The sequence below is a fragment of the Apiospora hydei genome, assembly GCF_038363865.1.
Source record: "Apiospora hydei strain CBS 114990 chromosome Unknown utg000002l_segment0_segment0, whole genome shotgun sequence".
NCBI classification, from domain to species: domain Eukaryota; kingdom Fungi; phylum Ascomycota; class Sordariomycetes; order Amphisphaeriales; family Apiosporaceae; genus Apiospora; species Apiospora hydei.
In genome coordinates, this window is record NW_027117361.1 from 2514528 (window position 1) to 2540222 (window position 25695).

The following is a 25695-nucleotide window of genomic DNA, read 5'->3' on the forward strand; positions in this document are numbered from 1 at the left end:
TCCTTCCTCATTGGTCCCCCGGGGCTAAGCAATTAAACTACGACTTACTAGAGTAAGCACTTTGGAAGGATGTGCGGAAGGAGGGATTCAATAACCAGGGCGGGCAAAATTGAAATGAGGCAGGTGCTCGGACGAAGTTTGGTCCAACTCAGACAATACTCGGCTACCTGGACATCGGTTTTGTCTCCTTCCAATACCTGCCACGTCTGTGGTCGTTCGAATTTCCGGACGGCCAGTTGCCAGTTGCCATTGATGAAGGTCGAGGGATACTCACGCACGCTTCGGCACTAAGGAAAGGGACCGTCGCGATCCCACCTCTTGATTTCCAAACGGCCCCTTCACGAACAAAGGGTCATCACGGTTCCGGGCCACAACGCGCGGGGCAAAGATTCGCAAGGCTCTAAGGCTTGACTTGCCGCCTCACGCACAGTCGGCGGAGGTGGGTGGTTGGGAGACATGCTCGACGGATCGACTCCTGAAGGTCCAAGTTCCCTTCCTTTCTCGCACCGACTCCATCCATCTTCCTACTCCTTCTTGAACCTCTGAAGAGAAGCGACCGGCATTTCGCGACGGCCAATCTTTACCTGTTGGCCTTCGACGTGCCTCGTTTATCTGGGAGATGCAGTTATGTTCGCGTTCCGTTATTCTCTTGCTGGCACTACATTCTGCCGCAATCTCTAGCTCAGGCGTCCGTGGCCGGGGGGATTGTCACTAATCTCTGAAGATACTAACAAGTAGGTAATACATATCGTAAGAGTATCATGAAATCGGGGGTATGCTTCATTCAAAACCTACTCCAAGCTTACCCGTTTTTTTCAATAAAAGAGGAATGGCGTACATATGATCCAAGCAGTTCACCGTTGTTGATAAAAGCCTAATCTACAAACGCTCGGGCGGTACCCGTCAAGTGTCTTGGAGTGACGGTCAGCATTCCATGTGGGAGTCGTAGGCACACACACATCCCACGAGGCCCCGGACGCAGGGAGACAGACAAGCACAATGACGGACGTCGGCTCGCGGGGCTGGACAAACAGGCTCAAGTCCATAGCCATGACATTCAATCATGATTCTTAATGTTTATGTTTCCGCTTCCTTGCTTCCTCGACCCCTATAGAGGAGTACTTGTCGCAAACATCTTACTCAGGTCACCAGTCGCCATCGAGTAGAACGCCCAGAATCGCTGCCAATATTACCAGGTGTACCTTCGTCCAGCACCTATCGACTACGGGCATGATATAGTCGCCGCCGCCATGGACAGCCTTCATCCGAGCGAACTCCAGAACCAGCGGCTCATTATTGCCGTGGTAACAACATGTATCACACTAGCGACAGCGTCTTTCGCGCTGCGCTGTTATTCGCCGCTGCGTCAGGGAGGCTCAAAGTACTGGTTTGGTGATTACTGGATGGCTGGCGTTCTGTTGCTTTGTCTCGGCATGAGTGCCAGTGAATACATAGGTGAGCAGTCCCCTGGCTAGGCGAAACTGGGATATCGATATGTTTACATTGTTCAGGGGTTCAATACGGCTACGGGACTCATGCAAGCCATCTTTCGCCTGACATGGTGATGGGTTTCAAACAGGTAAGACGGGCTCCAAGTGCATCAGGAGAGTCGCTAACAGTTGGGGTGTAGAACCTGTACGCGTCCATGTTGCTTTGGACCGTTGGCACCTTTGGTGTCAAGATTGGCATCCTCCTATCCTACTGGCGTCTTAGCCCGCCGCCAAATCATGCCATGTTCCAGAAATGCATTATCGGCTTCGCCGTTTGCTCGATATGCTTGTTTTTTGTCAACTCGATTGGGCTCGCCGCGCAGTGCCTCCCAGTCTCGAGCTTTTGGGCAGCTACCCCCGGTCCAGCGCAATCGCAATGCTTCAACAGGACCTCGTTCTACTTCGCCTCGACTTCTATCAACTCTTTGCTGAATATCGGTTTTCTGGTGCTGCCTTTGCCGGTGATCTGGTCCTGGCAAACCTCTAGGAGACGAATCGTTGCCTCGGCACTCCTTTTCATGCTCGGAATCTTGTAAGTCTTTGTAACACTCTTGAGGAGATCTCGGGTTTCAATACAGCACACTGAAACTTGTCCGATTTCTAGTGCTTTGGTTGCCAGCATCTTCCGCGTTGCAGTGGTCAGCCTCATCGACTGGAACGATGTGACCTGTAGGTCTCTTGCACCATCAAGGAAAAATAGCATTGCTAAAATAGTACCAGACACGTTTGTTAGCTATAACATCTGGGGTGTCATAGAAGTCCTCGTAGGCTTCACTTGCGCGAACCTCCTCTCAGCAGGCCCCCCTGATCGCCAGGTGGCTGCGCATGGGAGATGATGAAACTTCGGGGCAGGACTATCGACAATTCAAAAAGCCTACATCAAGCGCCACGACAGCCACGGGACCACCGCCGAGGCCATTGCGCGCATCCTCGCCTCTCCGGAGCCCTGGGCCCACCTTGATGAGTTTGTCTGGCCTGACTACTACCACTGCCGGCGATGACACAGTACGATGGACTAACACACCCACCCCGGTCTTTTCCTCGTACGATAGATCCCACACGAACATGCAGCGGGAGCGGGAGCGGGAGCGGGAACAACAGCAGCAGACGCCCGAAGAAAACGGCGAGGAGAACGACTCGATCCATGAGCTGATAAATCAGGGCGCGCTGATGGGCAGCCTGCGCAGCGCGACGCCCCTCCTCGCGGTGCGGGACACCTTCGTCGATGATAGGGCATGGATCGCGTTGCGTGACCCCCACGACGCCCTCCACGCCGTCGACCCCCGGTGGACCGATGCACATGTCCCAAAACCACCTGCGGCGCCAAGTATCGCGCATTAGCAGCCGGTCTAGCGTGCGCTCCTCGTTTGGCGACATCCAGGTCCGTCGCGTGGTCGTGATGCGGGTCGAGGGCATCGAACCGGGGCACCGCGGCCAGTCCTTCGAGACGCACGTCACAAGCTGTGATGACGTGAGTAGTTGTCACTCGTCGGAAAGGGGTTTGAACTTGGATACGCCGCCCAGCTAAACCCAGAAGCTAAACTGACTTCCATCTTCGCCACGCAACAAACCAGCTTTGTACTACCACTACTTAATACCTTACATCAATATTAGACGGCGAGAACGACGGGGTTGTCAAATTTGGAGGATATACCATCCATTTATTCTTTTGTACATATAGACCTACGCCACAAACCGACGTCTGCACCCATTTTCTTACCACTTTTTAGATAACAAATATCTTTAATAGACTTATAAGATTTCCATTACGTTATAATCCGAATAGGAAGGTTAAAAATGAAATCAAGCAATCGTATATTCCTATTCCGGCCGTGACGCTACGCTAATGCTCCTATTCCACCCGCCCTCCCTAATCGACTCTTGCATGCCGCCCTCCAAAGAGTTGTCCAAGAAAATCCCCTCTATGCGACCAAAAGAAAAAGAAAAGAGTTTGTGTGTGATGGGGTATCTTGGCTGGCCGAATCTATAAAAGAACACCATCCCGGATTCAAGAAAACAATATATAAAAATGCAATAATTGGAGAATCTGTCCGCTCAATTTCGTTCCCCCTTCGTCGTTGTAACCTGTCTCGGTTTTCTCAACCGAGTCCGAATGTCGCCTCCTCTTCTGCAGGCGTCGGCGTCTTGGACATTTCAGTCCTATCGAGATCCAGACCCAAGCCCGCGGCGCTCTGACTCCCTGAGAAGCTAGCACTCTCGCTGTCCATGCCAGGTCGCGGACTGGGCATGGGGCTGGGAACCCTTGATGCGGTCTCCTCTGTGATGAGCGCAGGGGCCGATGTCGCCTTGTGCTGGTTATTGTTGGTGTTGTTACTCCGACGGAGCAGGTTCATCTCCTCGCGCTCCTTGACGAGCTGCTTCTCGGCCGCAATGGCGCGGTCGCGCATCTCCTCGACGTCCTCGCGGCGGACGACCTTGCGGAGACCCTCCGAGGCCTGGATGAGACCGTCGATGCTGATGGCGTGGTTGGTCATCTGGTGGTTGATGTAGGTGTAGACAGCGGCCGGGGCGTCGCACTGGAGCAGCTGGGGCTCGTTGAGCTTGAGGAGGGCGAGGGCGACCCTGAACAAGAAGGTGCTGCCGTCGTTGATGCAGAGGACCACGTCCCAGACGCGGAACAGGGCCTCGGCCGAGAGGCAGTCCGTAAAGACGCTGAGGAACCACTGGAAGGTCAGGGCCTCGAGCTCGATGCTCAGGTCGTCGAGGTGCTGCGACAACTTCGGCAGTACATGGGCCACGTACTGGCGCAGGACCTGTTGGTCCGCGCGCGAGGCCATCAGGCTGTGGTCGTAGTAGCCCTGCGGCAGGATCTGCTCGATGATTGAGGTCAAGACCCAAAACGCATCTTCGGTAGAGGGCATGATCAGAAGCAAGTTGGCAGCGATGAGGTTCATGCCTTGGCAATACCCAACTTCGTGGTTGCGTCTGGAATAGGCGAGGAGCACCTGCTTCAGTTTGCCAACCCCTGGTCCTTTACGGAAGAAGATGTTGTCCGTCAACGTACGAGTGATGTCCATCTCGATTTGTGAGACGACCGCAGGATCGTCGTCTTCTGCTGATTGACTGACGAGATCATCGTAGTAGCCTGGAATCCGCGTGGAAAGTGCGCCCGAGCACTCTGACCAGATCTTTGGACGATTGGCGACGGGGATACCTCCTAAAACCAAGGTTTTGAATTCGTTCGCCTTTGCCCGGCCGACCTTCCCCTTGACGCCAAGGTCGGCAACGCCAATGGTCTCCCCGTCGGAGAATTTAGCCTCAGGAATCATGACGGGAGCTTTCTGGAAACGAGCCTCCGCAGCGGCGGTAGCCGCCGCAATAGCGGCTTCGTCTTCGCGCCGGCGTTCTGCTCTCACTTTGCGCAAAAATTCATTCCAGCGTAAAGTTTTCTCTCTCTGGAGAGCATCATGAACATCACTAAGCTGCTGCAGTAGTATTTTCACCGGTTCGGCGTCTTCTTTGACCAAGGTTGCTGCAGCAGGTTCGTCATCGGGCTTTGCGGCTACTTCGATGTTAGGAGCAGGTGCGGTACCCAGGGGAGGTACAAACCCACGCTCGTCTGAAGTTATGACAACGGGTGACCTAGAAGCCTCGCTGCCGTCCAGAACTTGGATGCCTGATGCAGTAATGGAAGGGGTATGCGAGAGCAGCTCCGTGGGAAACGTAGCGATCTTTAGATAGTCCTGCCAACGTTTGGCTTTGCCCTGTTCCACAGAACCCTCGCTAGAATTTGGCGTGCCGGGCCTATCGCCACTGCCGATGTCAATAGTTGAGCTGGCATTATCGTCCAGTAGGTTAGGCGAAATATTCGATCGTCCGCTAGTCAGCATCTCAGTGCGGCTGCCCCTTTTCACCTGTCGCGCCATCTGTGCTGCTTCCCTCTGCCTCTTCTTACGGCGCTGGTCGTAAATGAACCCAAAGCGGTCAGTAAGATAATCGGAGCCCATATAGTTGTTATAAATATGCGTCAGCGTCGGCGGCTGGCCTTCAGGGGAGAATATTGTGTCCATCTCAACAGGGCCGTACTTGTCAGGTCGGGTGGCCGAGGGGCTGGGAGGGCTCGTGCCCATCGTGTCCCACCTCTCATGCGGCTGGCTCCGTGGTGCAACATTGAGCGGAGCTGGTGTTGGCCGTCGCATGGCCATGAGAGATTTGGGGCCGAGCTGGGTAGAGACGGCTCGGCTCGAAGCACTCGACTTGGCACTGGTGCTCGAAGGTGCCCGCAAAGAACCGCCTTGGCCTGCCGAGCTCGTTCTTCCCCGGAAAGAATCGCCATCACGGGCAGTCTTTCCTGCTACTAGTTGCAAAGCCATGCTAGCGAGAGACCCTGACTGCTTCCTGGGAACTTGGTTCGAATAGACACTCGAAGCCCTGCTGGAGCTCCTTACGGAAGCCGAATCGGGAGGAGTGAAAAGATTCTCCTGGAGCGGGGGTCGTCGCTCCCCCGTTGCTGGAGCTCGAACAGCCGTGCGAGCCGGATCGCCATTGAGACTGCTTGTCCGACTATTCCTTTTTGATGTGCCACTTCCCAGGATCCAGTCTTTCCACCCTCTCGTTGTGCCTTTCGCTTCGTCTCCCTTGGGGCCAGACAGACTGTTCCCTCTGATGGTGGCATCATTGGTGTCTCCTAGGACGTAATTCCCATACGACACCGAGTCCTGCATCGCATCGCTCATGAGGTCCGACAGTCCATCGCCACGGGCCCTTTTGGATTCCTCCTGGGCTTTCAGGTCCAATTCGATCGCCCGCAGTCTGGTTTCGAGGTCGAGATTGGACAAGCCACACTCTAGTATTATCTTGCGCAGAGCTCTCTCGCGGATGTCGGCCTTGCGCCGGAGGGTATCAATCTGCGCTTCGCGCTGCGCCAGGTCTTCTGAAATCTGGCGAACGAGGGGCACGGCTCCTTGCTTGGCGATCAGGCCTTCGATGTGCTCGTCGGGCGCAACATGAAGCGCACCGGGCACCTTGCGGGTCGCCAGCGGGGTATCTTCGAAGAGGGCATTTCGTGGCGAAGTTTGGTTCGGGGTATCGGAAGAGATCAAGGTGTCGACTATGGAATGGACGGACTGCGGGTTGGACGTCTTCCTGGGCGAGACAGTTGCCGTTGCGGCGGCGGCGGTGGCAGCGATCTCGAGGTCGGGCGTCAGGGGGCGCTCGAATGAGGGAGAGCCCGGGGAGAAGTCGGGAAAGGAGGTCAGCGACTTGTCAGACGCGGCAATGGACGAGGCCGAGCTGGAGGGCTGGGAGGTAATTTTGGCCCTTGATCGGGATTTGGCGCGGAGGGTGTGGCCTCTGGTGCTCCTGATGGAGGCAGTTGATAGCTGTGACGTAGAGCGCTCAAGGTGCGCTGAGGGTTCGGGCTCCATTTCATGGTTCATGGCATGGCCCAGCAAGCAGCATCCAGGTTGCGAGCGGGCAAGCGGGCAAGCGGGCGCGGGGTTGGAAAGAAGTTATCTTGGCTGTGCTGTCTGTGTTGGTAGCAGCAAGAGAAAGTGTGTGCCCGTTTGAGACATGGCTCTTGGGGGGAGAGAGAGTGTGTGTGTGGTCAATAAAAACAGAAACCGAACAGTGACGGCTTGTGATGCATGGCTACTTAGGTTCAAGTGTTCGGGTATTGGAGGGGGGGGTTTATGTTATGCAAGTTGGGTACATCTTGACTTAAAAAGTCCAGGTAGTGCAGTTACACAGATGTCGTAGGCTAATGTTTAATTTAGTTCTGTGTTGGTTGGCTGGGTATTTGAAGTACTTTGCTTAGGCTCCAATTGTACTCTAGTACACTAACCTAGTACCTGCTAGAAACAATCCATAGGCTGCTAGCTGTCCCCCGGATTTTTGGATTCAAAGCTGGTACTTAGTGGCACGTAGCGCCGTGGGCGGGCGGACAGGTATCGCCAGCTACAGCGGGTGCGACTGTCTGACATCCATGCCCAATGGCCCCCCGTGCCCCGTCTGCCCGTCTGCCCCCGGTCCAATTGATCTCCTTGGCTTGCATAGGGCGACGGTGATCAATGGGAATGCATGCCAAGCAGCTGCCACTCTCATCAGGGTACTGCCCAGGGTACTGCTCAGGGTTCAATGTCCCTTCAGCCGTCTTCAGCAATGTTCCGCAGTGGGTCTTGCGGTACACAAGTATGTAGCCAGCCCTAGGCCTGGTATTTCCGTTTTCAAGCCATCGCTTGATGGAATTCACCCAGCTGGTCTACCAAGGGATCGGCCTCCTGGAATTCTGTATCACACGTTATTTTGTACACCTAAGGACTGGTTATACATAGGCACATCCTATCTATCAACTACCTACCGCTTGCCGCTTTGAGACCATCACCAAATTTAGCCAGTGGCTGTTTGTAGCGTCTAGTCTGGCAGTAGGCACACGTAAGTAGGGAGGTAGAATAGCCCCTGACATCGTTTATTTGCATTAGATAGGTAGGCTGGATATTCCATCTTTGGTCGGGTTCCTGATCGCCGTACCTTCACCTATGGGAACACTGGCCATAAGTGTAACTGGTTGTCGATGAACTATGTAGCCGCCGGTGAAGAGTTACAATAACGACGAATTGGTGAGGCCAGAGTCATCCGCAGCATGTGGTCATGCCGGCATCTCGGTATCAGCGAATTCCTACGACTGCTGGTATGGGCAACGCAATCCCATTTCTTCCCGGTTTCGTTGACGTCTCGTCCATTGTGAGGCAATTTATCTGGGACTGGTTGAGCGTGCTTCATCCCGAAAGTCGTAGACATCACTGGATGCTTGGAAGGCAGTGGCTCCGCCGATTGACGGGCAATGCTTTCCGTCCGAATACATATTGCGTATATCTATGTTCCGGCTTATATCTGAGGACATGTCTGCTAATATCAACTCTGTGGTCGTTGATTCCCTCCCCGGTGGATTAGGCCAAGGAGAACAACTTCTTCGCCGCCAGCGCTCAGCGCAAGGCCAGGTCGGAGGCTCAACCCAAAGTAGGCAAGTGATGGGTTCATGCCACCCTCGTCGAAGCTGTGCGATGGAAAGAATAAAGAGCATGGCCCATAACAACCAAAGCCGCTGCTGTAAACCGCAGCAAGTCCACCGGGAGTGCTAGGATTCCAACTCGTGTACAGCGACGGCCGGACATGGGATTACATGCGTTACAAATTCCATACGTAGCAGCAACACCACGCAGAAGGTTATTATATACTATTCCCAGATGAAGCTGGCAATAAAGTGGCTTCAGAACCTAGTGAAGGTAAACTCCTACTCCTCGAAGTCCGAGTCAAAGGCATAGCGTCTGGCCTCGCAACTCCATGGTGGTCTTCTCCTTAAATCCTCACTTGTTCCTTCACCGCGTCTCCCTTCCCCCCCTCTTCATTCCACTTTGGTACATCAACTCCAGCTGCGTCTTTGGAGCCCTTGTCGTACATGAGAAATAATATATTCAAGGTTGAAGAACCAGGCTCTGCGGTACGTGGGTGGTGTCGTGTCGGGGACGACGCAACTGTCAGGACGATGGTGGCCAGCTACACTAACGCCACTGATCCTTGTTTGAAAAGGTTCTCTGATTCTCAGCTTCTACGGTGGCTTGTGGTAATGCTATGAGAATATCCAATGACAGGCAGTCTGCTATGGATCGAGCATTCGTCTTGAAGGTATAACGCTGAGTCGGTTGATTCCGTGTTTCTATCAAGCCAGTACGGAGACAGATACATAGGCGTGCCCTCTTCGGTGGTATTAAAGCAAATTTCAGTGTTAGCCATCTCGTTATCGTGACCAAACACATGCTCCATGTGTCGGGTATCTGCTGTTTAAGACTTGTTGAAAGGGGGCAGCGCTGGAAGGACAGATGCAGATGATGTGAAATAACAGGCAAAGTATTTGTAGTAATACACAAGGCCGGGGCGATAGACGAAGAAAGACAAAGACCACAACGCACTTACTTAGACGTTTGGCACTAGAGTGTGATTTGTCTGCAACCAAGGCAACGTAGTAGTGGTCGCACGCCGACGAGCCCCTTTCCATCGACAACCCCTAGATCGCGCCGACGAGCCCTTTGCCATCAACAACCCCCGAGCCGTCGACAAAGCCCTGGGCGCCGACGAGCCCCTGATCGACGATGAGCTCCTAGCCTGAGCCAACGGCCCTTGCTGCTGCAGGTTGCAATGGCAGAACATATCTAAACCAGTCACGCAGTGACTTTATCAGTCCGATAACAAACCCCAGGCGCGTCTTTGGCGCCTTAGGAACTAAATAACAGCGCCTTGGTGCCCTGGGATCAAGTTTGGTCGGGAATACGCTCGGTACCGACCCTTCACCTTGCCTTGGACATAGCCCAACCCCTCCAAGATCCTTTCATATTTCTCCCACGCTTTTTCTAAGTCAGCGTGACCGTTTCGTGTTTTGTTTCTCAGCATTGTTCGATTCAAAGTGAAATTTTCTGTTATCTCTTCCACTTCGCGAGGAACAGAGAGGCACTCGCCCGATAAGATCAGCTGGTACGTTTCAACAGTGATGCTCGCCACAAGCATCTCACTCTGACCTCCAACCTTTCATGCAGCTTGACTTCCAACAGTTCCTACTGTTACAAAACACCTTTCATATCGGTCGGCTTTCGTCTCATACCATCCCGTTGTGGTTCCCATCTCATACCCTCCTGCCGCAACTTCCACCTTATACCACCTCGTCGTGAATACAACCTCATACCACCCCTCACGACTTTCATTGCACACCTGCACTACGCCCCCCGTCTAGCTTTCGTGAATGCTATTGCCCGCTAGAGGTCAGTATTATTTGTATTCACACCCACCCCCGCCCCCGCTCCCATGCTTTCGCTCCCTTTCACTCCTCTCCTGCGACTAACATAAAAAAGAACAGGGTTGTTACTGACAGCGTATTGCTGCTCTGTCCAACATGGATGGCCGGGCGCCAGTCCGCGCTACGTGCGCAAAGCCTGACTGCCCCAACAATCAGCGTATAACGGTTGAGTGTCAGTGGTGCCAGCTCGTCCGGTACTGCAGCGACGATTGCTGGGAGCAAGATCAGGCCAGGCATGGATCACTGTGTAGTTCTCATCAAAGCCGAAAGGGCAAATCTTACAAAGTAGGCCAGGACACCAGAGAGCTGGTGGTGGAGGACGACGGCGAGCTCCCATACCCTCACCTCAAGTCAGGTACCCTCCAGGAGGCACCAAGACATGGAGAAGAGCCGAGACTTTTCTCCAGTAACAAGGTCAAGAGTCTCATCACTCCTGAAGTTAGCGAGGCCGCTGATGAGATCAACATCAACATAGAGGGTAAGCCAATTCATTCAACCTCTGGACGGCCAGAATCGCTAATGAACTGAAAGGGTTCGGTGACTTGGGATTAGTCATTGAGTCGTTTTTATCAATCCCAAAAGGCACCAAGAAGGAAATCAGTTTCCACATGGTGGAGGCAGACGACGAGGCCATCGCACGTCTGTTTGTCATCCTTACCATGGCCTCCAGATGTAACCACTATCTTCAGACAGCCGAGGCCATATTGCACTATTGGTACTCGGCATTTCTCCCTATTGGGTGGTAAAATTCGTCGAAAAGCATGTCACAGGAACGGCATTGGCGGTACAATCCAAATGCCATAATAGTGATGAGGCCTTTGTACAGGCCAAACTGAACCATGGCAACGAATCGCCAACCAACTTGTTCGTGTACTGGTTCTCGAACAAATTCGCTCGTGATGACCTCGTGAGCTTTACACAGGCATGCCATCTACCTAAGCGTCGTGCTATGTTGCAGAGAGCACACAACATCAGCCGCCGCCGAAAAGGCATCTCAGCCGAGCTCCTGGGGCAGGCTCATCCAGAATGGCGCTCCAGCCAGATGGAGTACTTGAAGACGGGTGTCTTAGGTCCCATAGGCGCTTCAAAGGAAGACTTTAGGCACCCGAACCCGTCATTCTTCCGAAATTGGGAAAGATGCCGAGACTATGGCTTCGACCCGATGGAGGCTTGGGTGGGCATCTATGAGCCTGATAGCCGATCCGACTTGCCAGAAGACGATGGTCATGGCAACTTCTTTTACTACATGAGAAAGAAGCTGATGAATTTCCTGAAAGTCCTGGATCACACTGAGGACTACAAAATCATCATAGGCCCCCAAAGTTGCCCAGCGCCCGACATAGACTGGACTGCGAAATGGCAGGCTGAGCCCAAGTTGGCCATGGTTGGTTTGGAAGACCTCACAAAGCTCATCATCCTTAGTCACCAAGAGGTCCAGGATGGCTTTTCTAGCGACACCAAAGCTCAAGAGCCATCCGACGACCGCCCCCGCAAAGGTTGCCGAGGGCACTAAGGAGCAGGGAGATAACCCTGAAAAGCCCCAGTCGGGAGAGCAGTCCCGCAGGAAGCGCATGACAAAGTCGGAGAGACGTAAGGCTGCCTTAGCGAACAAGAGGAAGTTGGCTGCAGCCAAATCGGCCAAGAAGCCGAAGGTTCATGAGAGCTTGAAGTCAAAATACGAACCCACCGTCGACACCTCGGACCCAGAAAGTGATACAGCATCGGAATCGTCTAGAGTTGTGTTTACTCCATCCACCAGCTCAGGAGGTTCCGAGCCGGTTGCGCGTGAATATTCGCATCAGCAACTTCCTATGACGTCGTCACCTGAGGACGATGACGAGGATGAGAAAGATGGACGAGAGACTGATCAAGAAAGCGCGGTCTCAAGTTCTCCCACCGCTGTGGAAGAGCAACCCGCTTCAAGTCCGGCCGACATTCTGCAAGAACAACCCGCAGCATCGCTTGCAGAGGAAACCGAGGATCAATCGGTTACGGTTGCCATACAGGCAGAGCCGAAAAAGCTATGAAGCAAATCCAGTTTGGACGTATGCCTGTATTTACACCCGCCACGGACTCTCGTTACATCACACCTTGTCTATCGTCATTCGGGTCTTTGCCAAGCGAAGCCACTGTATCACTACCTCCTAATATCGCTACGAGTCCTCTTTCAGACCAGCAGTCAGAGACAATGAGACGACAGGTCCGAGAGCAGCGCCGTGCGCACAGTAAGCCTCTGCCGCGTAGGGGGAGAACCCGTGGGAGGTGTACGCCGAGGACCTTGTGAGTACTTCTGAGGGAAAGGGGCCGGGGCACACCGCGGCCGAATCTGACGTATCGGCGGACTCACAGCCTCATCCAATGCAATTGCCGCCACTGTATACCCCCGCGCAACTCAGTGGACCCATGATCGGCCTGTGGCCAGAGGCGCCCGAGCAGCAAGCACCAGAGGAGCCCATCCACGAGGCACCGGGCAATGGAGATGGTACCAATGCTCAGCTCCCATCCTATTCCCAGTTCATGGCGACCACTCAGGCACCGCCCGCCAGCCAAAGTAGAGATCCGGCAGCCGAGCTTCACCTGGCCCCTATGGCCCACCGGCATCACGCTATGCCGGACGTCGTTGCGAGACCTGGTGAGCGCATTGTTCACCAGGAAATCCATTTTCGTCACGGCAGAAGGGTTTCAATTCTCACGGCCACGGTTGCTGACCCCCTGAGTCTGTAGGCCCAGTCGAATCGCAGGCTAGCTACAACCAGACCGCCCCCTATCCATCTGCATCCCAAGCACCTTTGTATGCACCTCAGGACCCGGAGATCGAGCCGGTCACTTACCATCCTGAGCCGGTTGGCCAACCCGACCCGCAGACTGAGGATAAGCAACCTGAGTCCGCAATGTACAACCCAGACGATAGAAACCCGGTTGTGTCAGACAGCCACACGGAGAACCACACAGTCAAGGGCGGAAGCGATGATGTGAAGGTCCAAGAAACAGCCGGCAAGGATGATGGTTGTGTCGATGAGGAGGCTCAAGACACGGGTTTACAGATTGAGGCGGATAATGGCGGCGACGCCATCGTTGATGAAAACACCGGCGCCGAAGCTCAGGATACCGAGCCCAAATTGACCAAAGCCCAAAAGAAGCGCCAAAATCGCAAGGCCAGATCCAAGGCTGAGAAGGATACGGCTGAGGCCGAGGCTCAGGTCCTAGCACAGGCTCAGTCCGAAGCTCGGGTCCTAGCACGGGCTGAGGCTGAGGCTCGAGCCGAGGCTGAGGTTGAGGCTGTCCTCGGGGCTATAGAAAGAGCCAATGGACTTACGGCCGGCGCTCAGGTCGTGGCCCAGGGTGAAGAAGATAGCGAAACTCCGGCTGCAAAGCCTTTGACCGCAGATCAGGGTGATGGTGAAATCGGCGGGCTCACTGGACTCGATATCCTTGCCGCAGCCGCAGCAGCACAAGGTAACGCTCCGATTACCGAGGCCACAATTGCGAGGGCCGTTTTCGAGAAACTCAAAAATCCAGACGGGCTTTCCGCGCCATCCAGACCATCTCCCACGACAGCCCTGCAAATGCCCCGGGCCCTGCTCCCCTGGAGAATTTGACCCAGTCTGAGCCCGACGCCGACACCGACGCCCAGGCCTACGACGTCCCTAACAACACACCGGAGATTTGTCCTTCCAATGAAAGTCCTACGAACGCCCCGGTGCCTAGTTCGTTCGAGAACTTGGACCAGTCCGAGTCCGACGTCGGCGTCGACGTCCAGGCCTATGTTAACCCTAGCAACACATCGGAGACTGGTCCCCCTAATCACAGCCCCGTAAGCGCTCCGGTGCCTAGTTCGTTCGAATACTTGGACCAATTCGAAACCGACGCCAACGTCCAGGGTCATGATGACACTGGTAACAACACATTGGAGACTGGTCCTTCCGATGACAGTTCTGTGGACGCCCCGGTGCCTAGTTCGTTTGAGTATATGGACCAGCACGTGTCTGATGCCGACGTCCAGAGCCACGAGAACTCTGCCAGCACGCCTACAGCTGTTCTCCACGCCTCCATCCCGCGGTCCGCCCCCGCGCCCTGCCCGGACCCGCCCTCCGGCCCGACCATTCTCGAGAACGGTACACGGATCCGCGAAGGCTACACGGTCACCGACCTCAAGGAGCTCGAGATGTATTCCTTTGTTACCTAGGAGGAAGCGAAGGACCCTACGAAGCGCCGACCGGTCCCCTGGACCGCCGAGGACTGGGCTGCCTTTGGCGTGACCCCGAGTCTGCGCGGTCCAACTTTCATCAAGCCATCGGAGAGAGGATCATTCTTTCCTGAGATGTTCCCTGAGGACTATACTGATAGATGCTCGCCGAAGGATGAGGAGATTGACGATGATAAGGCGGACCTCGGCGAGCAGGAGTAGACCTGCGGAAACCCTTTTGGTGTCGCACAAGGAGGCCTGGCGCTGGTTAACATGATCACCATGTTCATCAGATTGAATAGTATGGCCTAGAAGCAGCGGTTTGGTTTCATGGATTCACGGTATCGTTTAGGTACTGCGATTATGTTTGATTAGTTGTACTATTAAGACTTGCTAAGCGATGGCGACGATAGATAGCCCAAAAATTCAGGGCTGACACAATGAGAAGATCTGGCTTTAAACAGAATATGATTCCAAGTGAGACAAAGGCACAATGACAAAGTGCCTACTGTGTCGTGATGCCGCACACAAAAGTAACGGGTATCATAGCATGATCGCACTGCGATGGTCTCGTGTACACCGAGACTGGAATACTTGAAGGTGGCCTAAGACAACTTAGGCTTTGGATGGAGTGGGTGACAAGTGTATCGCGTGCCACGTGACGGAGTGGCAAAAACGTGGGCAGATCTGGGACAAGGGTTGTGGCAATCGTTCTAGAAGGGCAAAGGAATAAGCAAACACAATCGGCTGTTGAGTATCAAATCACGCACGGCACATTAACCACGGGCCCAAATCGTATCGTTTTACCATGAGGTGAAGACGCCCTCGTATGTGATTATCCGACCAACACCCATGCCCAGGGCGCAGCCTGAATTGCTCGGATTAGACGGATCAGAAAACTGTAGGTAGGAGAATGGAAAAAGGGGGCAGTGTGTTTGCTTGGTTTTCAACCATCGACGTGCCATCCGAACATCAGATTTGTCTTTTTCTTTTTTTCTTTCTTTTTCCTTCAGACGGAAGCGAGCGGGTAGCTACGACGACTACGCCGTCGTGGTCGTTTAGGTTCAATTAATGAGGCCTGGCTCGCCTGGGGGGGCGGCGGCGCCTGTAAGCCGGCAATACCGCGCCGCACACAGCTCAACACATCAACAGTCCATTACACCCTATCTCAGACATTTCCCCTTAATGGTAGCTGACGTGGACGCTCTGGTCTGATCTGAATGATGTCACCGGCACTCCAGGCGGGCCTAATGGGAATGGGAATTTTCAAGCTTTCTGTACCCGAGCCTAGCTAGCGCTGCATACAGGCGGCCTCATCTTACTCCTGTACGATCTCGAGCTACGGAACCCTGCCGGTCCAGAGTGCAGCGGGAAAGCAAGTGCTGTGGCGGTCATGGTCCCAAGGGGCCGGCGTTGTTCATTTATGCGCTGTTGAACTGGTGACACATGAGTAAGCTCACTCCCTCAATATCTTCTTGGCTCGACCGACCTTCCACTTGCATGAACGAGTTCGGGAAAAGAAGGAAGAAAAAGCCTCATGCATTCGCCTGCTATTGCCATTCATGGATGGCCATGCACGTTTCCTCTGGGGCTCAGGGAAAAGGAGTCGGTGACTGACCGGTAGGTATCCGCGGGCCGGCAAGGGCTCTAAGCATAAGCCTCTGCTACTAACAAAACAAAGCGTGTAGAAGTCTGAAGTGCCAGCTAACGAAAAGGAACATTGAACCATTGGCAGTGAGCCAAGCGGGATGGTTCGGAGAGTGACGGGATGGTGGATTCCAAAGCACACCACACCCACCAGATCGATCCCTGCTAGTGCCTGGCCAGTGGAAACACTCTGTGCCAAGCTTTTCTGCCAACCCTCCAGGGCTTGCTGGGCTTTGCTGTTTTCGTGCTACCCCAGCGTTCGCCAATTACGCACATAAACATTGGAACAGCACCCTACCACGGCTGAAACCATGCCTGCCCCAGCTTCCTGTACGGTTTAGGGGGAGGAGAGAGGGAGAGGGAGGGAAAAAACGAGGAGTCGATTCGGTGTGTGTCGTGGGGTGACCACTCGCACTTACTAACTTCAAATCAGCTCCCTACATGTCCCTGTCTGAACAGGACAAGTCAGGTAACCTGCTGGTTACGCACTGTAAGCTGGCCTGACACTGACGCCGACAATGGCACCAGACTTGCAATGACACCAGCTGAAGCACCCTTTGCCCTTGCCCTCCTTCTGCGCTGGCCGTCGTCGATAGCGAGTGAATACACGTACCTGGTATAAATAAAAGCGCTCAGTCTGCCTGCGGACGCAACAGAACCTCGTCCTTCGAAGTAGTTTGCATTCCAACATTCCCGCTCCTGGCACTTCGTAATCGCACATTGCACGCTGCTACCCCGCACCCGCACCTTCCTGGCATCCATCCATTGACATATATCATCAAATTGATCCACAGGTCGGTGTAGGTACGTAGCTTCCCTCTCTATATTGCACTTGCATCCAGAAGCGTGCCTGACTATAAAGTTGACGTGTAAGTCGGACTCAACCAAGGTCATCCGCCTGAACGCACCTGCCTTTCTTTCCTCGAGTACTGATCTGACCGCCCGCTCTTCATTCTGGTCAACCCTTTCCAGACACTCAACCTTCCTTTTCTCTCTTCAAATCCTCACTCGCGCTCTCTCTCTCTCTCTCTCTCTCTCTCTCTCTCTCTCTCGTGTATACACAACAACACCCCACAATTCCAGTTGCGTATACTAGGTAGACTAGTTCCCTCAAGACCGCCAAGATGGTCCACCTTGCAAATATCCCCAACGACGCCGAGATCAAGGATAAGCTCCCTGATGCCGTCAAGAAGATAAGTTTGCAGCTGAGCAACGATGACGACTCCTTCACCACGAGCGTCTACGGCTCCCGCTTTGCCGCCGAAGACCTGCCCCGCCACGAGATGCCCGAGGGTGAGATGCCCAAAGAGGTCGCCTACCGCATGATCAAGGACGACCTCAGTCTCGATGGTAACCCCATGTTGAACCTGGCCTCGTTCGTCACCACCTACATGGAGGACGAGGCCGAGAAGCTCATGACCGAGTCCTTCTCCAAGAACTTCATCGACTATGAGGAGTACCCCCAGTCTGCCGACATCCAGGTGAGTCCCTCTCTCTCTGCCCCAACCTCGCCTCAAAGCACGTTGGGGGACGGCCCACTGCAAGACGAAGGATTCAAGTGTACCGGAACACATGGACGTCTCACTGACATGCGCACTTTCTTCCCCGTTTCGGCAGAACCGTTGTGTATCCATGATTGGCCGCTTGTTCAACGCGCCCACCGATGATAGTAACGCAGCTGGTGCCATTGGCACTTCCTGTATCGGCTCTTCAGAAGCTATCATGCTGGGAGTTCTTGCCATGAAGAGACGGTGGAAGAACCAGAGAAAGGCGGCTGGCCTTTCCACAGAGAACCCAAACATCATCGTAAGTATTCCCCAAGAGAGCAAGACCAGCCACGTTATGCACCATCAGAGCGTGCTTGGAGTGAATGATGGGGTGGAAGGCACGCTGCTCGCGGCTAATCCCCACGTCTCGGCAATGCGATGCTAATTATGCTTCTTAGATGTCCTCGGCTGTCCAAGTTTGCTGGGAGAAAGCTGCAAGATACTTCGAGATTGAGGAGAAGCTTGTCTACTGCACGCCGGAACGCTATGTCCTCGACCCGGAGGAGACGGTGAATCTGGTTGATGAGAATACCATCGGCATTTGCGCGATTCTGGGAACCACCTACGGTAAGCTTCAAATACGCAATTCCTGAGAATCTCTCTTGCTAACAACAAATATGCTATTAGTAAGTCATTCGCTTTCGAGTTGGTCACAAAAGCCAACTTAGGGTCATTTCAGCAACACTCGGCCTGTTTTCCTTGGATACAGCATGAGCTTCTGAAAGATTCAAGTTTGCCAAATGTAAGTATGTGGCTAACAAGAATGCTTAGACTGGCGAGTACGAGGATGTTAAGGCCATCAACGACCTGCTGGTGCAGAGAGGTATGGATACACCGATTCACGTCGATGCTGCCAGCGGCGGTTTCGTGGCACCATTTGTGATGCCCGATCTGCAATGGGACTTCAGACTGGAACGTGTGGTCTCAATCAATGTATCTGGCCACAAGGTATGTCAATCATCTTAGAATGTGTCGCCAGGTTGCCAAGTAACTGACCAGTTCCAGTATGGCCTTGTGTACCCAGGTGTAGGATGGGTTGTCTGGCGCTCCGCCGAGTACCTGCCCCAGGAGCTCGTCTTCAACATCAACTATCTCGGCGCCGATCAGTCGAGTTTTACCTTGAACTTCTCCAAGGGTGCCAGTCAGGTTATTGGCCAGTATTACCAGCTGATTCGGCTTGGTAAGAAGGGCTACCGCGCCATTATGAGCAACTTGACCCGCACCGCCGACTACCTCTCGAACTCGTTGGAAGCTCTGGGCTTTGTTATCATGTCAAAGAAGTCGGGCGAAGGTCTACCCTCGTTGCATTCCGCTTAAAAACAGATGACAAGCACGAGTTTGACGAGTTCGCCCTGGCACACAGACTGCGTGCTCGCGGTTGGGTCGTACCGGCCTACACGATGGCGCCCCACACGGGTCAGCTGAAGATGCTGCGTGTTGTCGTCCGAGAGGATTTCACCAAGAACCGATGCGACGCCCTGATCTGTGATATCAAGTATTGCATGGAGCTGCTCGAGCAAATGGACCGGGATTCTGTCAAGAAGATGGAGGCCTTCATCAAAACCCACCATGCTACCAACTCATCTCAGTCGAAGCACAACCATCCCAAATTCGCTGTAAGCAAACTCCAGCCTTGTCTGCATGCAAGAAGGGTAATAGGACAAGGGGCTAACAGCTGCGTATAGAACGAGAAACATTCCATTCAAGGTAAACATGGCAAGACTCACTCTATCTGTTAGAGTGCCCATGCCATGTTGGGAGGCTTGGAAGGCTTGATGAATCATGGCAGCTGCTGCCAGAGCGCGAATTGTATTGGCCGATGTGTTTTCTGAAGGCTGGAAGATGAAGAAAAAGGACACTTCGGCGAGATACTACTATATGGGCCCAAGCCCCCATGTACACGGATTTCCTCAAGGACTGTAGCTTCAGCATCATATGACTGCTGAATATACGGAGACTATTGAACTTTGTGACTCTTTTCCGTAGGCTGCAGCAAGTCTGGGATGCCCCACTCGTATCTTGCATTAAGCTGTGCACTTGTGACGATACTTGCTGGTGTTTGTACTGTAGGTACTTGTCCGAGAGGCTCTTATCCACCTGCGGCTGACGTTTATGTTTCAGAAGACATGTGACGACGTTGTCGGTTGTTCCTTGGTACGGCAGTGGAAGTGGACTGAGAACTTGCAACTCCTCCCCAGCTGTCAACTTGTTCCATTCCCACGAGGGGGCTCCACCGTGATTGTTCTAGTTTCCGTCGGCCCTTCTGCCGAGCCCCTGACCGGCTAACCAGCTAAGCAGCCAAACCGCCCAAACCACCCGCGAATCCCTGCCGGGCTAACAAGATGATCCAATTTCCCGGCGTCTGGGTAAGCCATCGGCTCCTCTTCCCCGTTTGCCCACAGCGCCTTTTTTGTTGATCATCGCATTTGCCATGGAAATTCGGGAAATTCGAAACCTACGCAAGTCCACAGACAACGTGACTGCTGGCTGTGTCGTGGCTAGCAGGGGTCTGGGCAACGGTTGATGGCGCCAAAAGTCGGGCGGCTTTCCGAAATGTCTCCTCCCCGTTGCAACCATGGTAGGCTACAAAGTAGTAGTCCTGTAACCTACAGTACGCAAGTTTGCTCAGCCCCCTATTACATGATTAGACGTCGCAGTGCTGCGTCATCATCACATTCCGGATTTCCAGTAATAGCAACACATCGGGATAGCCCCGAGAACGCGTTTTTTTGTTTTTGTTTTTGTTTGATGTTTTGTTGATTGTGGGAAACCGACTCCTTACGTCGGACAGAGCTATCTGGTTGGACATGTGTATCAATCCCCATCTCCATATCCCACCAGCCCCCATGCCACCCTTCACCACGTAGGTTACAACATTACATAAGCACAATATAACATATATGCACGCCCATTCAGACCCTCTGCTGTGGTGGTGGTGACAATGATGATCTTCCGTGGCTCCTCCCACCCACCCTCCTCCTCTTCCCACCGCGACGGATGGATCGACCGACTTTCCTTGCCTCCAAGCGGGACTGCCGTCGGACCCGACCCTACCCTATAGCGAACCTGTAATAATACCCACCGGCCCCAGCGTCCCAGCCCCGGTTTCCCACACACACCACCCTTGAACCGTTATCCGAAGGACGACGACGACGATGACTACGACAACCCCAGTTGTAGCATTAGTAAGTTCGAAAGTTCCTCATTAGCATCGGCTCTTCCCCTTGACCCCTGTCCGCCCGCGTTTTTCTTCCATTGGGTGGCTTTGCGCCGTCGTAATGCTGTAAGGGAAACAGAAGAAGAGAAAAGCGTGTTGTGCATGAGACGCTAAGTGGAGGCTGTAATTGCTGGCGAAATAAGTCGACATTGTGACCATGCGGTATGAGTAAGTAGGCAGTAAGGAAAAATGAGAGATGTAATAGATCATCGAAGCGGTACACCAGTTGGGGGGGGAGGGGGCATATCATCGTCGAGAAACCAGAGCCTTCCGCTCAATACCAATGACGACCGCGTTTTTATGAAATGACAATAATGATACAGTGATTATTCTTGATGACGCTTGATACCAAGCCGTTGAATGTAGGCTTGGAAATCGTCATGAAAAGAGAAAAAACGTTTGGGCATTGCCTTCGCTCGCTCGCTTCATAAAATTTTCGTGAAGTCCGTGGGGATCTTCCCTTGTATTGCTTAATTTCTTTTGCGCTTTTGGATATCCTTCTCCTGCCCCATCTGACGAGGGTTCATATGATATTAGCGATGCTGATTCTTTCCGTATTCCTCTTGGCAGCGCTTGGCGCCGGGCTGGCAGACGAGCCTTCGTTCGGGGGTATGCTGCTTCTTGGGATGCTCGGTCCCGGCGCCGGTTCCGTCTTGATCGGCGGCAGCGTATGGGGGCGTACTGAGAAGTCGGGCTCCAACCTTCCGTCGCTAGACCTCGCAACTGCCCGTCCAGTCGATCCCAACCGATCCAGTCTCGGAGATCCTCCGCGCTAAGTCCAGTCCTGTTCTCAGATCTTACTATTCCACCCGACGCCGAAGCTGCCGCGGGCATGGTATCCCGTTCAGCCCCGACCCATACCCATGCGGATTCAACGCCCCCTTGCAAGTCGGCGCTCAGGTATGCTAATAGCTCTTCATCCCTGCACAAAGCCTCCTGAAAAGCAGCTGCAGGTGGTGGACGCTGTGCACCAAAGCCGGGGACAGACCTAGGAAGATACGCTGCTACCTCGGCGCGCTTGTTGGCTACAGCCGATAAGAACAACGAAAGAAATCGGCCACAGGGTACTGCAACATCGCGCCGAATGTCTATCGACTTCAGCGCACGGATGCAAACTCCTGCCAGTTCGTGCTGTTCAGTCATAACCAGGAACAGAGCCGATCTGAAGATATGAGTGGTGAGTAGCGCTGTGGCAGTGTCGGCAAGAGAGGCGTTTGTTCGAGCGATCAGCTTGGCCGTTTCGGCAGCAGTATAGCTACACTGGGCGATAGCGTTCGATCGGATATCGGGAGGGCAGGTTGGTGCGAGATTGTGCCGGTGAAGCAGCAGTCGGGCGCTCAAGAGATAAGCCATGGGCATCAGCATATGCGGCGGGATAGGGAGGGGGTTCTCGGGGTCGCAGGCTGCCGGGAAGGCCCCTCTGGCAACTGGCGAAGTGCGTATCAAAAGCGGATAGCCGCGTCGGCGTAATAGGCAAGGAGCTTCGAGCTTGGACAATGGCAGGCATTGAGCGGACCACGTTGAGAATAACGTGTAGCGAGTGAGTCAGGGAGTCGGCGTTGAGGGGATGCACCGGACCTTCCGCGTGGAGATAATGGTCGTCTATCGCTTCTGGCAATGTAACATCGCAATCGGCATCGTGGATGAGGGAGGGACGGCCCATGTCGAGCGACATGGTTCGGTCGAGGATGTAGATCGACCACCACACCCGCCGCCGCATGTCGGCTTCGAGCCTCGAGGGAGCCCCAACTTCAAGATGTAGACTCATGTCCTGCGCCATTTTCACCGCAGTGCCCAGCCCGCTCCAAGCCGCTGACTTCAAGTTAAGTTCGTTCAGAACGAGTGAAGTGAGAAACGCCGTCCTCACGTTGTCGAGGCTGAAATCGTTATTCCAAGGATCAACAAGACTGCGCGAGATTTCCAGTAGTTCGGCTGCCTGATGTATGCGGTCCGGATGACGCTCGCTGCTGAACACACTTCCACCTGCCAAAATTGCGAAGAAAGTCGATAGCCAAGAAGCTGACATGCGTTGTAGGCCAGCACCCTGGTATATCTCCTCCACTTCCCGCTGCAGCGTCGGCCAGTGTAGTAGAGGCATCATGACGTGAATCGCCCCATAGTAGGAATGCAAAAGCGCCTCCGTAACAGACCTGGGTGGCGGTGATGGAAGCCGCACCTCGGGAGGCGCAGCCATCGGCGTCGGTCGATAAGGTGCCGGCGGCTTGAATAGCCCTTTTGAAATATTCCGGACGTTCGCCCGTGCCCTCGATGGGTCGTGAAGCGGTGCTGTTCGTTTCCGTCGTTTGGGCTCGGTCCCAATTTCCGGAATAGGGATGGCCAACTGATCAACCCCTTCTACGTCCAGGTCCATCTGGCCATCTCTGTCGTTTAGGAGGCGCTTGAGCGTGTTGTTCTCCCTACGTACACGTTCGATCTGCTTCTCGAGATCTTGTACCTGCTTGATGGAAGACATTCGTCGGTTCGTCTCCTTTGTGAACTGGCATTTGACATTGCGACTGGAGCACTCCGAGCAGCTTGTCGTTTCTGTTGCGTCGCATTTGACCTTCCTCTCTCGACAGGCATCACAGCTTTTCGTTGTAGAAGGTTAGCAACCAGTCCGACAGTATGCATCATCTAAAATTAGGACGAATCCGACGGCGCAGACTTGAAGACCCTGCCTCTGGATTCACGGATCGATGGTGCGAAGCACACAACATGCGCATGAAGATTATCATCAGTCGGCCCCGGAGCTACGCGGGATCGGGACCAGGCAAGGTAGGGGTTTCTTACCTAGGATCTTTCCTTCTTTGGCGATATGCACGTTTCTGTGCTTGGACATTGGCGGAAAGCTGCGCATTTGACAGACCCGGGGTACTCGCGACCGAGTCGTTGGAGGGAAGTGAGTCTCTTCCCATTACCGACGACGCTGTCCCTGGGGTGTATGGCTGGAATGCCGACTGACTGACAGAAGGTAGAGGTGGGATGCCAATAGATTGGGGAGCATGAGCGCCGCCGGACCTACACTTGTGCTCATCAAGCTGCTGAGGTACTGGGCTGGCGGCTTCGGTGAGGTTGCGGACGAAACTGACGACGAGTCGTATGACCTTGTGGATGGATTCGGGGATCGAGGAAAGGCATTGTGTGACGAAGTTGCCATCGTGGGCAACTTCAGTCTCCAGTAGGCCGTGGTCTGATTGGGCACAGGTTCCAAAGACTCCCTAATAGGTCGGATCCCGAGAGGTTGGCGCTCGAGGAACATGCAGTACGGTTATTGGAGTCTCAGGGGAGGCGTCTTAGTAGTTGGGTGGTGGCCACAAGGCGCCACGCTTGATGCAGAATGTACCTGGGTGAGGACTGATATGCAACCAGAAAACGGCGAGTGGGCTGGGCTGGGGGACCCCCTCGTACTAATGTCACAAGAGATTCGGAACCCCAAGGGCAAACGACTCTCGAGTGCGTCGTCGAGGCGATCTCAGCGGACAGCGCCTTGCAGCGTTGCAGCGTTGTGCAACTTGACTGCCGCTATGTCCTCTCTGCGTTTCCGCGGTATGCTCGCCTGACCGAGCAGTGTCCCGCAGGTTTCAGGAGCCAGGTGGGCGGCCGGTTATTGTAGAAGCGCCAGTTGGCCTAGAACAAGATGGCAGCTTAGCATCGATTGTGGCGGTTGTGCTGAATTGCCCTTTGGTGAGTATAGTATTGTGCTCCCCCAGGGCTGGCCTCTTGGACGCGGGTTGCCTAAACAGGAATCCAGATAGCGGTGAATTATGGATGTTGTTTGGGAAAGTACCCTCGCCCAAAAGGCACCGCGGCTAGAAATGCAAGGACCGTCGATGGCAGAGTGGTGGTGTATACGCAAAACACACACACGCACGGAGAGAGGAAACAAGAATGCCCTCTTTTTTCCCTTTGGTCGGGAACAACAACAACAACAGCAAGTAGGGAAGTACCTACGAGAACGGGCAGCGGCGTTGGAAAAAGGGAAGAGGAGGTAGTAGAGGTAGTAGTAATAGTAACGGCAGCGGCAACAGCAGCAGCAGCAGTAACAGCAGTAATAGTAGTAGTATGTAGTGGGCAGCAGAGCAGGAGTAGTGGTAGTAGTGATGGGGGCAGGTCTAGTCGGTTTGCGGACGGCGGACGGTAGTCAAGCAGCCATGTACAATAGAGTCGCTTGCCCGGGACCAGGCCCCGGGGCTCTCCGTGCGCCAAAGCAAAAAATCGGAAATATAATCTGGAGGGGTGAGCGAATCCTCCCAGAGGTGCGTATCCCTGCAGATGAACAGGACAAGAGTGGGAAGAGAAAAGGGAACAGGGCTCGGAGTGATGTTCATCGACCAAAATCGCTAACGTGTTTCGAGCGGAGGTGGGCCGTCCTTCTGCTGGGTTCATGTTCTGTTCTAGTAAGTAACCTCGGACCAAGTCGACTAAAAAAGAGGAGGAAACCCTGGGCCCCGAAACTAATGTAAACTTGAGAAGCATGGAGTAAGTCGGGCCACGCTCTCCTCTGCTTTTGCTGGTGCTGGTGCTGGTGCTGGTGCTGCTTTGTGCTGCCTGCGGTTGCCGCTGCTGGCGAACGAACGAGCCGGCTATCCATTCGAAACCCGGTTTAAGGTGATGCGCCAGTCAACCTGACATCTACTACTACACACTTACCACTACCACTACCACTACGCACATCTTATTCTTATTACCCGTCCCTCTCGCTCTGGATGGATGTTTGTGTGTGTAGTCTTGCCGGGGGTCCGGTACTGGCACTCGACCAGAAAACACCAGACGACACTAGGTCGTGAAGACAAGCACTATGC

At 54.0% G+C, this 25695-nt stretch overlaps 6 protein-coding genes across 6 annotated transcripts; 4 read left to right on the forward strand and 2 right to left on the reverse strand.

Moving 5' to 3' along the window:
• Window positions 1–1250: 1250 nt before the first annotated feature.
• Window positions 1251–2326, forward strand: PG997_000813 (uncharacterized protein; the record flags this gene model as incomplete). The annotated part of the gene is made up of 4 exons (XM_066805128.1): window positions 1251–1455; window positions 1512–1579; window positions 1631–2022; window positions 2095–2326. 4 exons carry the CDS (start codon window positions 1251–1253, stop codon window positions 2324–2326), a joined length of 897 nt encoding a protein of 298 aa, XP_066674901.1.
• Window positions 2327–2555: 229 nt separating this feature from the next.
• Window positions 2556–3018, forward strand: PG997_000814 (uncharacterized protein; the record flags this gene model as incomplete). The annotated part of the gene is made up of 2 exons (XM_066805129.1): window positions 2556–2739; window positions 2819–3018. The coding sequence occupies 2 exons, from the start codon at window positions 2556–2558 to the stop codon at window positions 3016–3018; spliced, it is 384 nt and encodes a 127-aa protein (XP_066674902.1).
• A 571-nt stretch (window positions 3019–3589) lies between these two features.
• Window positions 3590–6877, reverse strand: PG997_000815 (TBC domain-containing protein; the record flags this gene model as incomplete). The annotated part of the gene is made up of 1 exon (XM_066805130.1): window positions 3590–6877. The coding sequence occupies one exon, from the start codon at window positions 6875–6877 to the stop codon at window positions 3590–3592; it is 3288 nt and encodes a 1095-aa protein (XP_066674903.1).
• Window positions 6878–10392: 3515 nt separating this feature from the next.
• On the forward strand, window positions 10393–14704 carry PG997_000816 (uncharacterized protein; the record flags this gene model as incomplete). The annotated part of the gene is made up of 9 exons (XM_066805131.1): window positions 10393–10774; window positions 10828–11038; window positions 11104–11684; window positions 11749–12284; window positions 12335–12496; window positions 12541–12928; window positions 13021–13752; window positions 13800–14437; window positions 14483–14704. The coding sequence occupies 9 exons, from the start codon at window positions 10393–10395 to the stop codon at window positions 14702–14704; spliced, it is 3852 nt and encodes a 1283-aa protein (XP_066674904.1).
• A 2549-nt stretch (window positions 14705–17253) lies between these two features.
• PG997_000817 (glutamate decarboxylase) lies at window positions 17254–21669 on the forward strand (the record flags this gene model as incomplete). Its single annotated transcript, XM_066805132.1, has 8 exons — window positions 17254–17610; window positions 17747–17935; window positions 18075–18185; window positions 18448–18624; window positions 18682–18967; window positions 19000–19292; window positions 19362–19383; window positions 21464–21669. The coding sequence occupies 8 exons, from the start codon at window positions 17254–17256 to the stop codon at window positions 21667–21669; spliced, it is 1641 nt and encodes a 546-aa protein (XP_066674905.1).
• PG997_000818 (fungal-specific transcription factor) lies at window positions 21427–24050 on the reverse strand (the record flags this gene model as incomplete). The annotated part of the gene is made up of 5 exons (XM_066805133.1): window positions 21427–21545; window positions 21595–22381; window positions 22425–23409; window positions 23684–23850; window positions 23916–24050. The coding sequence occupies 5 exons, from the start codon at window positions 24048–24050 to the stop codon at window positions 21427–21429; spliced, it is 2193 nt and encodes a 730-aa protein (XP_066674906.1).
• Between the last annotated feature and the right edge of the window lie 1645 nt (window positions 24051–25695).